We start from the raw sequence: 13786 nt of genomic DNA, 5'->3' as shown, positions 1-13786 counted from the left end.
TTTCTTACGCATTAGATTTATGTCCGTCAAAGCTACATTTTTGTGAGGGGGCTGTAACTGCAGTTCCTGGTGATGTGAAATCTGTATCAGTGGGAGGCCGAGCGCCCGCGGTTCAGCGCTTCGATCTTCTGAAATGGAATTGTGAGTCTACCAGATTATCAGCGCTCAGCAAGTGAATGTGATGAATGAATGTAGTCTGTAGCTTAGTCAAACCCCGACGTGTACTTGCTCAGGCCGTGGCCAAAAAGCTTCTGTTTAACATTGCAAACCTTGCAGGACATAGTCTTGCGTGGTATACTAGGCAGAGTAGTTCATATTTGTATTTAATTTAAATTTGTTATAATATTATGTTATTGTTGTTATTGCAGCCCTTCCGCAGGCTTTTATTAAACTGTAAGTTAAAGACCCTTGATCAGCATTTCCTTGTGAATACAAGCACAACAGTCAGTCCTATTCAAAGAGGGTCTGTTTTGAAACTGATTAAAAGAGGAATTTGTATAAAGCCCAATAAAGAAATGGGGATGACAAGCTCTTGCAGGCTATGAAAAATACTGGACAGTTTTCTCTGAGTTGGAGGGAAAGTTTTCTCTTTCTAGAGAGAAATGTCTGCTTCACAGAAATGTCTGCCTGTAGCATTGCTCAACGCTTGTTTACAAAATGTATGGCTCAACTCCCTGGCTCTTTCCCTGGCCTGACCGGAAACGTAGACAATTCAAACACGTGAATGAGCTCCAGTGTTCCAACGGCCTTTTTTTCTCTCTCTGAATCCTTCTTGTTCACACCCCTCTCCTCCACTGCGTTATTGAGTATTGAGCCATGAACAGCAAACATCAGTAGAAAACTACAGCGATACCAATGGCATCCACCTTCATTCACAGGCTCTCTCCTCCTCCTCCTCCTCCTCCTCCTCTTCCTCCTCCTCTTACTCGACACCCTCTTTTCTCTTAACAAACCCATTTTCGGTTTTCACCTCGTTCTGTCTTTGGCTTTTATGCGTTTGTGGAATTTGAAATTCTTGAGCAAGGAGGAGTAGAGGAAAAGGGAGGTAACGAGGGAGGATGTGGAGGCACGCCAACCCCCCCACCCCCCCTCTATGGGATGAAGAGCCACTGGGGTGTCCTCATCTCATCAGCAGTCCCCTGCACACTGGACCTTTATGTGGCCATCCTTTCTTTCTCTCTCTCTCTCTGTCTCCCTCTCTTTCTCTATCTCCCTCTCTTTCTCTGTCTCTCTCCCTCCCTTTCTTTCTCTGTCTCTCTCTCCCTCTCTTTCTCTCTCTCTGTCTCCCTTTCTTTCTTTCTCTGTCTCTCTCTTTCTCTCTCTGTCTCCCTCTCTTTCTCTCTCTGTCTTCATCTCCCTCTCTTTCTCTCTCACTAGATCTCTCTCTCCCTCTCTTTCTCTCTCTGTCACTGTCTCCCTCTCTTTCTCTTTCTCTCTCTCTGTCTCCCTTTCTTTCTTTCTCTGTCTCTCTCTTTCTCTTTCTCTGTCTCCCTCTTTTTCTCTCTCTGTGTCTCTATCTCCCTCTCTTCCTGTCTCTGTCTCCCTCTCTTTCTATCTCACTACTGTATGTCTCTATCTCCCTCTCTTTCTCTCTCTCTCTCTGTCTCACTCTCACTCTATCTCCCTCTCTCTCCCTCTCTCTCTCTCTCTCTCTCTCTCTCTCTCTCTCTCTTTCCCTCTCTCTCTCTGTTCCTCCTTCCATCTCACAGCCCAGAGTCTTGCCCATTCACACCAGGGACATGGCTAAGGGGGAAGTTGGTGCTCTTTTGTTATTTGGGAGGAGATGTGGGATAGGGGGGGATTTTTTGTACGACTTGTCAAGGCGGTGATTGTGTGGGGGCCCCTCTTTCTGCGCCGCCCCCACGGACTGGGTGAGCTGGCCCCTGGCGGATGGTGTGGACACACAGACGGCCTTGTTAGCTGGCACCATCAGAGGGAGACACACACACACACACACACACACACTCAGAGAGGGAGAGCTGAGAGATGAGGGGGCAGGGAGGGGGGGGGGGGGGGGAAGAGAGAGAGATGAGAAAGTCTGAAAGAGTAGAGAAGGGGTCAGAGAAAGTGAGACAGAGAGACCTTGGTGGCAGGCCAAGAGTGCCTCTCTGATTGCGTCATCATTGCCACTCCTCCTCCTCCTCTTCCTCCTCTTCCTCCACCTCCTCCTCCTTCTCCCCCATTTCTCACTTCCTCATGGACTCAACAACAAGCATCAAAGCACCCTTTCTCTCTCGTTCTCGTTCTTCCCGGTTTTCTTTCTCTCTCTGTGTGAGGCACTGTCATGAGCCCAAGAACATTTTACACACATTCACCATTTGTCAGATCTAAGCCAAAGAACAAGAAGTTCTAATCTGCCAACACTCATCAAGTCCGTATGTCAGAGTAATGGACAAGGCAGCTATCCACACACACACACACACACACATAAAACCGACATCACAGCATGAGTGAAGGGAGTGACCGAGCAAGAGACAGAGAGCCCTGCAGCATCTGTGTTCTTCGACGCGAAGAGGAGGAGAGCCACTTCAGTGCGACACACAAGCTCTCCAGAATGGAAATTTCCCAGCACCCTTGCCTTTTTCGCCAGCGGAATCAGCAGCGATTCACTGATTTTTGTGTGTGTGTGTGTGTGTGTGTGTGTGTGTGTGTGTGTGTGTGTGTGTGTGTGTGTGTGTGTGTGTGTGTGTGTGTGTGTGTGTGTGTGTGTGTGTGTGTGTGTGTGTGTGTGTGTGTGTGTGTGTGTGTGTGTGTGTGTGTTAAGGCAGAAGGGTTTTACTGTGCTTGTTTACACCGCTACAGGCTGACTCTCAAGCCACCTCACGCACCTCAGTCATTTTCTGTCATTCATTATGTTTCGTTAACAAATGCTGCAAAATCCAGTGGTGTCTGAACATGCCCCAGTGCCTGTAGATATTCATGTATTCATGTATTCTGAGCAGGGTATGGGTTCCTCTCTCCCCCCCCCCCCCCCCCCCCCCGACCTCCCCTTCCCCCCTCTTTGACACGGGGGCCGAAGTAGAGACATTGTGCCGAGTGGACAACATCATGTAAAAATACCCATGGCATGCTGGCACACGTGGAGGTGATCGCCCCCCAACCCCCCCCCCCCCCCCCCCCCCCCCCCCGTGCCCCAGTGTATTACCATACGTATAATGCCTCTGTCCCCCAAGCGTCAAGATTCATCAGCGATGCCCGCCGGCTGGGATCTGACCTACAGTATGAATATCACATCAGCAACACTAGGAATGATCTCAGCTTCAATGTCCTGCTTTTTTTCCCATTTATCCATTTATTTATTTATTTATGACAAAAAACACCAGAATCAACAGCATCACTGTGACTGCATGTAGATCTGTTGCTGAACTGCACATTGGTATTGCGGCGCAATTTGATGTAGATGGATCATACTATATATCTGCACAGGGTCAGTGTGGATGCATATGTTCAGTTTTCTCACAGAATGGCAGAGAAGGGCATTTCTCTACACACTGCTTCCTAGATATTGCATATCAAAGGTCACATCATTTGGAGGGTACCGAGATGAGTATACAGACGAGCAGGGTGGCGTACCAAATGCGATTCTGCGCAAGAGCACTGGGTGATTCGGAAGCCAGGCTTGGACAAGCGATAGCAATAAATACATATATGCTTATTTATTTAGCAGTGGATCAGAGAAAAGAGCAGAAACCCCCCGATGACCCTCCTCCGATGTAAATTCGGCTGAAGCCTCATGCCAAACAATTACCGTGCTATCTTAATTGCTTTCTAAAGAATGCACTTGCTGCCACCTTTCCAATTAAAACACATTCACTAGCCATACTGCATACTACATTTTTAAAACGGTGCCCGCAGTGTTTCCTGATGTCAGCCCCACTGTATAATGTATTGAACCCGCGACTCTCATTGTGTTGCACACTCTCCATTTAAGGGGAGGTCATTTGCATTCTGTGTAATAGCAACGTCAATATTTATGGAGGCAGCAATAAAGCAAAGCCTTATTTCATGAATATTCTCTTGATGTCTCACCACAAGTCATACAGCAAACAAAAGGGGTAAACAAAGTTCTTGTGATAAGTTGGCTTGCTCACAGCTGTGAGCACAAAAGCACTCTTTAATGCATCATAGTGTCGGCTGGCAGCTGTTGCGTTCATCTTCAAATGTCACGCGATATGGGGAAAATGTCGACAGGAGAATGCAAAGGTGTCATGCATCCCGAGGCTCTGCAGGCGAAAAAACGCATCCTTACCACATACCATACCATCTGATATTTCAGGAAGAAAGAGAATTGTGTACCCCAGTTCATTTGTGTGAGAGACATGGCTTTAGAGGAGCAGGGCATGCAGTGCCCTCATTTCTCAAGCACTCTCTCTGTTTCTCTCTCTCTCTCTCATGTTCAGTACTGCTACGTATTCCCTTGAAACCTCAGGGAGCAAAACGCCATGATGCTTTGGTTGTGTTTGCGTCAGAGGTACACAGAAAACACAGAGAGAGAAAGGAGAAGATAGGGAGGGAGGGAGTGAGAGAGAGAGGGAGGGAGTGAGTGAGAGAGAGAGAGCCTTTCACAGGATGGGCTCCCACTCGCCGTGCGACGGCTTCTGACCACTCTGTCATCCTCAGGGAGCTCTGAAGGAGACCATCTGTTGATCCATTTGTCTTGCGCTCAGCTTCCTTTAGCAGTATGAGTCCTCTATCAATAATCAGCCCATTGCCCTTTCTCAAAGACCACAATCTGTGTTTGTGTACTGTGCGCCCTGTTTTTTTTTCGGGTGGCTCTGTGCTTGTTTGTTTGTGTGTGTGTGTGTGTGTGTGTGTGTGTGTGTGTGTGTTTGAAAGGCATTAGAGGGCTGTGTAGTTCGTCGTGTTTTGCCAAATGTTCACCAAGCACTGCTTGTTGGGGTTTCACTAACCCCTGTGCACAACTGATTGTAATATCCACTATTTTCATTTTAAGACAGAATTGAGAACGGTACCTGAAATTCTCAATATGCTGTAAATAATGGAGCATTTATTAAACGTTGAAAGACTATGAATTTTGTATGCCAGCCATACCCAGGGGCTTTAAATGAATGGTGCCTCACTTTTAAAATGCATGTAGACTTAAATTGTCCGCCCACTTCCTTGAGAGTGCTGGACAAATTTTAACACGCCACAGAATGACTAATTTGCTACAGTATTTGATACATTGATACAAACTGAATAATGTTAATGAATAATCCTCTGATATGCACTGGGTTGAAGAAAAGAACAAATGCAGTGTACATACGAAGGCCCCTCCAGCCAACCCCCCCCTTCCAGCCCCCCTCACTCCCCCTCAGCCTTAAGTGATGCGGTTTCATAGCTTTCATAGAGCTTGCCCTTCCTGTCATCTCTTTCACTCTGTTAACACGCTTGATAGACACTCATGGTGGAAAGTGGGGACAGTGTGTATTTGATCTTTGAATGTGACTCCACCATTGCTCATCATTCTAGTGTCCCTGGTCCCTCGGAGAGACGCTCACACACACACACGCGTGCGCACACACGAGCACAGCAAGATGTTAACACCAGCCCTGCAATTTACGCAATTCCTGAGGGAGCCACAGTTGTCAAAAGCAGCCCGTCCCTGTCAGAGAGCTGAGAGGCAGTCATTCAGCTCAAAGACATCCGACCTCCATGAATTACCAAATACATTTCAAATGCTTACCACTAATAATAGGTCTTCGGGGAAGTGGCATGCAAATCAGTGTTATTGCGAATCGGGCTTGACAGTCTATTTTGTCTTCCCAAAGCGAGAATTTAAATGGCTGCCTTTTTTTCAGGAGCAGTTTTGTAAATGTCTATTTATTACGGCTTTCATTAATTTATGTCAATATTCCTGATTAAATATGATCAGCTGGGCCTGCACTGAATTGATTTTCCAATAATGTGTTGAGGACAAGTGGTCACATTTGAAAAACACCTGGTGCTGTTTTACAGATATGCCATACATCGTGTTAACGAGGCTTGACTGATAATGTGGATTGATTTGTAAATATATTCTCCCTGAAATACATCACCTCAGATTCCACGTTGGTGTCTTGCAGGAAATTGAGATGCAGAGTATTTATTGCTTTTTAGTTTTTATGACCGACCACTGCAACATATGTGTCTGTAATCTTTTGAAATGTCACATATGAACTGTCAATACATTTCATTGATTTCTCAGGCAATACCTCAAAATTAAAAAAGGGACCACAAAAACCTAATAGTTTTCCTTGTCTGTCATTCTACCTTGAGAGTGACTATCTCCTCTCCTCTCCTCTCCTCTCCTCTCTGTTTCCCAGGCTTCCTGAGCACAGGTGACCAGGCCGCCATGAGAGTGACTCTCTCTTCTCCTCTTGTTGTTTTCCAGGCTTCCTGAGCACAGGTGACCAGGCCGCCAAGGGGAACTATGGGCTGCTGGACCAGATCCAAGGCCTGCGCTGGATCAGTGAGAACATCGGCTACTTTGGGGGCGATCCAAAGCGCATCACCGTGTTTGGATCGGGCATCGGAGCCTCCTGTGTGAGCCTGCTCACCCTGTCCCATCACTCAGAAGGTAGGATCTCTCTAATAGTTCTGAGTGACAGCAAATCCCTCTGTTCCGCACATGAAAGTTGGGATATGTTTACCTGTACATTCCAAATGAGATTAGTTATGTATTATGCATGGTGTTTGACAGCTCCGATGTAGATGTGCTGTATTTCAGTGCTGGGCGCTTTGCCTGCCAAGAGAATACTGTCAGCCTGTTTTTAAGTGATGCCAGTGGTGATGGACATCCCACAGTGCGTTCTCTGGACCCACGCTGTCTCAGTCACTGCACGTCTCCGTGCATTTATGCCACCCAGAGGAACGCTTCAATATTTCACCGTCCTAAAAGGGGCAATCAGACAATGGACGGGGGAAGAGAGGGTTAGATAACGTTAGTGCCCTGATGTTGAAAACCAAACTGTGCCAAGTTGCTCAATGCGCTGCAGTGAGCGTTGATTGCCGTCGAGGGGTCCCTTTATTCTGCCTGGAGCTACTGCAGATGGAAGTCTGAATGAGTGGTACTAATGAATGAATCTTATGAATAAATGAGCTCCACATCGTTCCCCATGTCACAGACACTGGCTGACGCGTGCCATTTTTTATTGGTTTCTGGTTTTCCATTACCTTCCCACTGCATTGTATAACATGGCCAGAAGCGAAGGCATGTAATTTAGACGGCTCGAGATGGAATAGATGGAGATTCTCGTGATTTCCTCTACATGTGCTCAGACATCTGCACTTGACCTTGCTTTAGGTGGCTAGCCCAGGGCTACCATTGATGCACCCCATAGATGCTTGTGGTCTCTCCCCGCATGTGCACAAGTATTTGGGGCTCCGGCCGGTCCCCTATGAAGAGATCATGCTGGTTTGATCGAGGTCATTTCAAGCCGTTCCACTTTGATTCCTATTACGAGGATTTCTGCACATTTGCTCCCTCCAATTTGCATTAAAGTGTTACTAATTGCCTTGATTTCCTTAGATGAATGATGACTGCTTCTGGATTGAATTTCTACCATAAAAGCATTTTTTATTCCTCCTCCATGATGTCATGCTCCGTCTAGCATGCTATTATACCGCCAGAGACACCAGCTCGCCACTTCTGCGTAAATTGGATATTACTGATGCTGATATTTTTTCCCCTGAATGGAAATATATGCCCTACTTGGTTTGATGAGATAAAAAAGGCAGTGGGTAAACCACAGAGATCCTTGAAAAAATTGAAGTAGGAAGCTTTCTGTTGCAGCAAGGGCTCTCTTGGTAAGTGTTACCAATATCCATCAGACATCTCCCCAGCATTTTTCATAGCAGTGATTTGAGTCATCATAGAAGGGATATGCCTGAAGGGCTGCCAAAAAGTGACAGCGAACTCCAAGGAGAATACTGAACAGGAATGGGCTTCACTGCGTATTACTGCTTGTTTAATAGACAGAGAGCCATTTTCAATTTCCCTCTACATGTGCTGTTCTGAGGACTCACCATTTTGACTTTGCCGCATAAATGCTAGCGGGCTGTGTTACGTTTTCAATAGTTAACTCCCATGAAGGAGTCTAGAAAGTTCCCCAACAGAATTTGTAAAGCTGGCTTAAATTGATCCCCAGGGAACATAAATATCAACCTTTCCCCCAATTGATGCAGCTGTATATGTCCAGGGATGTCATTTATGCCTATAAGTATTTTAATGTGATACTCTGTGTTTGGTCACTTTTCCCTGTTGGTCAGATAGCAAAACCACCATATCTTTTCAGCAGTAGGACCAATGACATTACTGTATGTATTACACAACAGATTCAGCCAAGACAAGGCATTTAGCATGTGCCATCCGGCATGGGGGCCCTGTGCCATCTCCTGCAGGCTGATCCCAGTGCAGTGTCTCCTCGGTGACGGCTGATCCCAGTGCAGTGTCTCCCCAGTGCAGGCCTGCTTTGGCTGATGAGTGATAATGAGGGCCGTGTGCCCTGCCTCCTCTACCCCACCCCACGCCTGCCCGCCGGCTCACGCTCAGTGGGCGTCCCGTCTGGGCATGCCGGGGGCTTTGGGCCCGGAGCCGCATCCATCACCCCTCCAGCTCCTCCATCACCCCTCCAGCACCCCGGCTCCACCGCACGAGCCCCGGGCCCCCGCGGCGCGATGGATTACAGACAGCCGTCCCCGGCCTTCCTCCATCATCAGATCTCAGGGCCGACATCTGTCTCTCCCGCCTTCTATTATGTGTTCGCCTGCCACCTTCTTCCTCCTTCTCGCTCTCACTCTCTCTCTCCTTCTCCTCTCTCTCTCCTCTCTCCTCCCATCTCTCCTTCTCGCTCTCACTCTCTCTCCTTCTCCTCTCTCTCCCCTCTCCTCCCATCTCTCCTTCTTGCTCTCACTCTCTCTCCTTCTCCTCCCATCTCTCCTTCTTGCTCTCACTCTCTCTCCTTCTCCTCTCTCTCTCCTCTCTCCTCCCATCTCTATATCCATCCCTTCTCGTCCTGCTTCTCTCTGCCCCTCTATCTCATATTATTTTTACTCTTTTACTCTCTTACCCTTTAGCCTTTTCTCCTTTTTCTCCATTCTCTCGCTCCCTCTCCCTTTCCCTCTGTTCTCTTTCACACACATGTACACATAAGTGTTCACATGCCATCCTGCGGCTGACTCATTGCAAACGCAGTGGAGTCCAGAGGTGTGAATCCTTTCGCATCAGATTCACTTCCTGCCCATTTCTCTCCCAGATTCAAATATTAGTTACTTCCAGGGGAAGAGGAAAAAGTTCAGATGCAAGGGCATTAGCCAGTCTCTTCTGTTTGGCACTGGGCATAGTCTAATTGAAAATGCAGATATCGTTTTTTCCCTCCTCTCTCCCCTTATAATAATTATGATGTAAAAGGAAAGATGGCACCATGTAGCACTGCTAGAATATTAAGTGGATGGAGGTTAAGATGTATGTGTGAGTGTGAGTGTGTGTGTGTGTGTGTGTGTGTGAGTGAGTGTGTGTGTGAGTGTGTGTGTGTGTGTGTGTGTGTGTGTGTGTGATTGTGTGTGTGATTGTGTGTGTGTGTGTGTGTGTGTGTGTGTGTGTGTGTGTGTGTGTGTGTGTGTGTGTGTGTGTGTGTGTGTGTGTGTGTGTGTGTGTGTGTGTGTGTGTTTGTGTGTGTGTGTGTGTGTGTGTGTGTGTGAGTGTGTGTGTGTGTGTGTGTGTGTGTGTGTGTGTGTGTGAGTGTGTGTGTGAGTGTGTGTGTGTGTGTGATTGTGTGTGTGATTGTGTGTGTGTGTGTGTGTGTGTGTGTGTGTGTGTGTGTGTGTGTGTGCGCAGGAGTGTACAATGGGGGAGGGGTGCTACTGGCAGTACTGGTGAAGGTCGTTTCCTTTTTTTCTTCTTCTTCCTTTCTTTCTTTTTTTTCTATTCCGGTAACTAATCAGCCTAAAAGCTCTCCGCTCTCTCTGCTTCTGAGGAAGTGCTCCCCTTTTAATGGAACGTCTCATACATTAAAGACGGACGGCTGTGTGGAGGATTCCTCATGCCCATGTCAGCTTTCATTTTTATTAAGACTTCTAGGTTATTGAGGGCCATAAATGTGCATGGTAAATGGTGGCCTGTTTTTATTAGGATGATGCTGTGAGCGCTGTGTTATTGATACCCATCTCGTCACAAAATGCTGAATGAATAAAGAGACGCTCGAAACATTGCAGGGAGGAGCGAGAGCGAGAAAGGATGAGCAGCTCAGCTCTCTGTCAGACCAGCAGATAAGAGTAGCCTCTATTTCGGGCGGTTTAGCGGCATGTGTTATGGTGTGTGTTATGGTGTGTGTGTGTGTGTGTGTGTGTGTGTGTGTGTGTGTGTGTGTGTGTGTGTGTTATGGTGTGCAAAATGACTGTAAAATCCTACATGGAGCAGAACATGGGATTTTATGGCAAGATTGATCTGAGCTGTAATGGATGAGTTTCTGTTTTTTTCTTTCTTCCTCTACTTCAGATCGCCAATCCAAGACAGAGAAATCCTTAGTAGCATGACTCATGATCCCCACGCTTGTCAACAGTTCCCTGTGTTTTGATTGGAGGATTAACGGAAGTAGCGGAATGTTGTGTTGTCATTCGTGCTATTTGACGCTGAGTGGATGACATAGTAAAAAAAGACTTAATTCACCACCTCCCCCCCCTCCTTCACCCCTCACCATTACCTCCAGTATATGGCTTTTATATCTTGGGCATTGAAGCCATTTGCCTTTAAGTGTGTGGGAAGCCGCTCGTGCTCCTGACGCTGAACAGGGAGTCGTTACGTTGCCACTCAGGGAAGGCACATATTGTATAAAGCCAGCGACTTTATGGTGTCCTTCAATCTCATGACACATCAGTCAGGCTTTGTGTGTAACACCGTCTACATATGCCTTCCTTGGTGGTAAAAATATGTTTCAACTGCATTGGACACTAAGAAATACTGTGCTGCATGTGTTGCTTTGGAGCCCTTTGATGGGGTTGACAACTGTTTGCTTTTACACAAATTACCTTTCATTGGATTTGGCCATGCAAGCCTACAGTCGATTAATAGGTACCTCAGATTGAAGTGTGTGAAAGTGGAGAATGTACAGTCAAGTCTTGTAAATGTTGAACAGGGTGTACCACAGGGCTCTGTACTTGGGCCTTTGCTCTTCACAATTAAATGTCTTTGCCTCATCTGTTAATGCTTGCAGGCTCCATCTTTATGCAGATGATACATTGTTGTACACACTAGATTCTTAAGGCTGTAGGCACTTGATGGAATTGAAGCTGGTCCTAAACTGTGACTAAACAAAATGGATATTATTCATTGAGGCAAGGAGAGTTAATTTTGACAGGCTGAAAATGTGCTCGGGCAAATGAAGCTGTAGACACTAGAGTCACCAGAACAAAACTATGATGGGCGTGAAGACAGCATGGATTTATCTCAGCTGAGACTGTGACCCATCATGTCAGCTTTCATTGGAGCCAACCTGTATTGCTCATTGTGAGAAATGCATTTGGGGGAGGAGTTTGCGAGGTATTAGTGTGACTTTATATGACAGCAGGGATGATGTGTGGGTATTTTTTTCTGTTTATTTATTTGCGAGTAAGTACTTTGAGACACTCTGCATGCCGTTGTGGCTAGTAATTGGTCTTTGGTTTTTGTTAATCCTATTTTCCTTACATGAAACTTTCAAGCCGCTGACATGTGAGAAGTGTCAGTGCGGGACTTTCATCTAACTAAAGTCCTGTGCAGGAGGGGATTATGGGATGGTTTCACGAACCAGGTCCCCCCCACACACCTCTGTTATTTTGGCACTTCAGTCACACACAGACATGCACACACTCCAGTCACACACAGACATGCACACAGACATGCACACACACGACATGCTTAGGCTGGCGCTTTCGATGCCCACACATACTCAGCACATGTGCTGAGAACGCCCACATAATTATTAGGCCCGGATTTAATCTCACACTGTCACATTTTGTTAATGGAAACCATTTTGTGAGTCAAGGAACGTGTAGTAGCACAGCCTCTTATCTCTGCTCTTGACACACACACATACACACACACACACACACACACACACACACACACACACACACACACACTCACACACACAAACACACACACACACACACACACACACACACACACACACACTGATACATCCATCCATGAACGAACACCCATACATACAAACCCACTCTCTCTTGGGCTTCCAAACTAATTCATATGGCCTGAAATCACGATGAGGAGCTCAGACGCAGTGACAATGTGTTCTCATCCTCCTCCAATATTGATACTGACTCCTTGCGTGACCCCATTAAAAGTACACAGTGAGCACAACCTGTTTTTTTTTAGAAACGGCAGAAGAAGGGCATGAAGTGAAACCGCACATCAATACTTCTTCCCTGAGGTTACAGTCCATCCTTAACCCTCTAGAAATGACAAAAGCCCCGCTGCTGCTCCACGCCGAGCCCTCGCTCTGAAATGGAACCCACGGGGGCATTACTCTCTCTCTTTCCGACTCCAGTCGGCCGGGGCTGCGGCTGCGGCAAACATTTATATTTCATACCTTAATGCGCAGGCATCAAAACAGCCAGCCCTGGCTGCAGGGCGTTGCCAGGACCCGCAGGTAAAGGTCACCGCCCAGAGGGAGGATGGGAATTGGAGTCCTATCTATGGCAGCTATACACTGTAGCCACTTGTTGTCGAGAGAGAGGAAGAAGCATTAATTGTTGTATAAGCACCGTGGATACAGGGGGATACAGAGAGGATCGTGCTGTAGAATAATTCCATTTCCGAGGTGTCAGTTATTCAGCCTCATGTCAGTACTTATCAGTGTATTTTGGCAGGAAAATGGAATCATCCATTTTTTATTGTAATTTTTTTGCCTTTTTCATTTTTTTTGCCCTGCAGATTCTGAAAGCATCCTCGTGAAGCATCTGTAAAACGATTTGACTGGCTCTGTCAATTTTCAAATTAATTTGCTTCGATCGACAACACAGATAATTAAAATGTGTTGATTTGGTAGAAATGGATGTTTTTTTTCTTCTTCTTTTCTTCTTCTCGTGCTCTTCTTTCTTTTGGTGCAGATGTATTCAGTCTGGGCCTCCTCTCGGCTAGGAAGAGACAGAGGGCTCTCCTCCGTCCCGCTGGCATTCATCAAAAGCCGCCACTTGACAAAACAAAGCTGGATCGCTCTCGGAATTTAAATAAATAGAATAGGTGCTTCTTCTCAAGCGTTGAGAGAGAATGGGAGACAACTCTAAGTCATTATTTCTTCTGTGGATTGTATGTGAGATGCCGCTGATGACTGGGTCGTGATTAGCACACCCCAGTAAGTCACAGCAGTAGCAGGGAGTTGACGCAGTGTGTTGCCACACATATGTGGGGGTGGGGACAGTAATGGATGGACAGGTGGTGGAGAAAAAAAATGAAAAAAAGAAAGAAAACACAACTCGCGCTTTCCCTCTCTTCCTCAAGGAGAAATGAACAGGTGAATAATGACCGTCTGAAGAGCTCGCAGTTCATTCCGAGTCCGGAGTCATCCATCTGACTTCTACCTGCAGCAGCCAGTCAGCCCCTAGGAGTAATAAAACACACACCGGCCCGCCATACTAAACCCAGGACATAGCTCATATCCACCAGTACAAAACAGATGAAAAAGAGGCAGCGGCCAACGATAAAGAAAAACATTATGTGGCGCCTAGGCGTTGGCAGGCTGTCGCGTCGTCTACGGGCCCTCCATCAAGACGTGTTCTCCCCCACATCAGGAGCCTTTCATTATGCATA

At 46.7% G+C, this 13786-nt stretch overlaps 1 protein-coding gene across 9 annotated transcripts in view; it reads left to right on the top strand.

Moving 5' to 3' along the window:
* nlgn3a (neuroligin 3a) overlaps positions 1-13786 on the top strand; it is a gene marked incomplete at its 3' end in the record, with an annotated part of 85459 nt that overhangs the window by 42147 nt on the left and 29526 nt on the right. For all 9 annotated transcript variants that reach the window (XM_080840998.1, XM_080840996.1, XM_080840991.1 and 6 more), the window contains one exon: positions 6374-6559. In XM_080840998.1, the coding sequence (XP_080697124.1) occupies positions 6374-6559 (186 nt within the window). The remainder of the gene's footprint in view (positions 1-6373; positions 6560-13786) is intronic.

This window comes from Sprattus sprattus (assembly GCF_963457725.1).
Source record: "Sprattus sprattus genome assembly, chromosome: 6".
In the NCBI taxonomy this organism is placed as follows: domain Eukaryota; kingdom Metazoa; phylum Chordata; class Actinopteri; order Clupeiformes; family Clupeidae; genus Sprattus; species Sprattus sprattus.
This window is presented reverse-complemented; position numbering and strand designations above follow the sequence as displayed.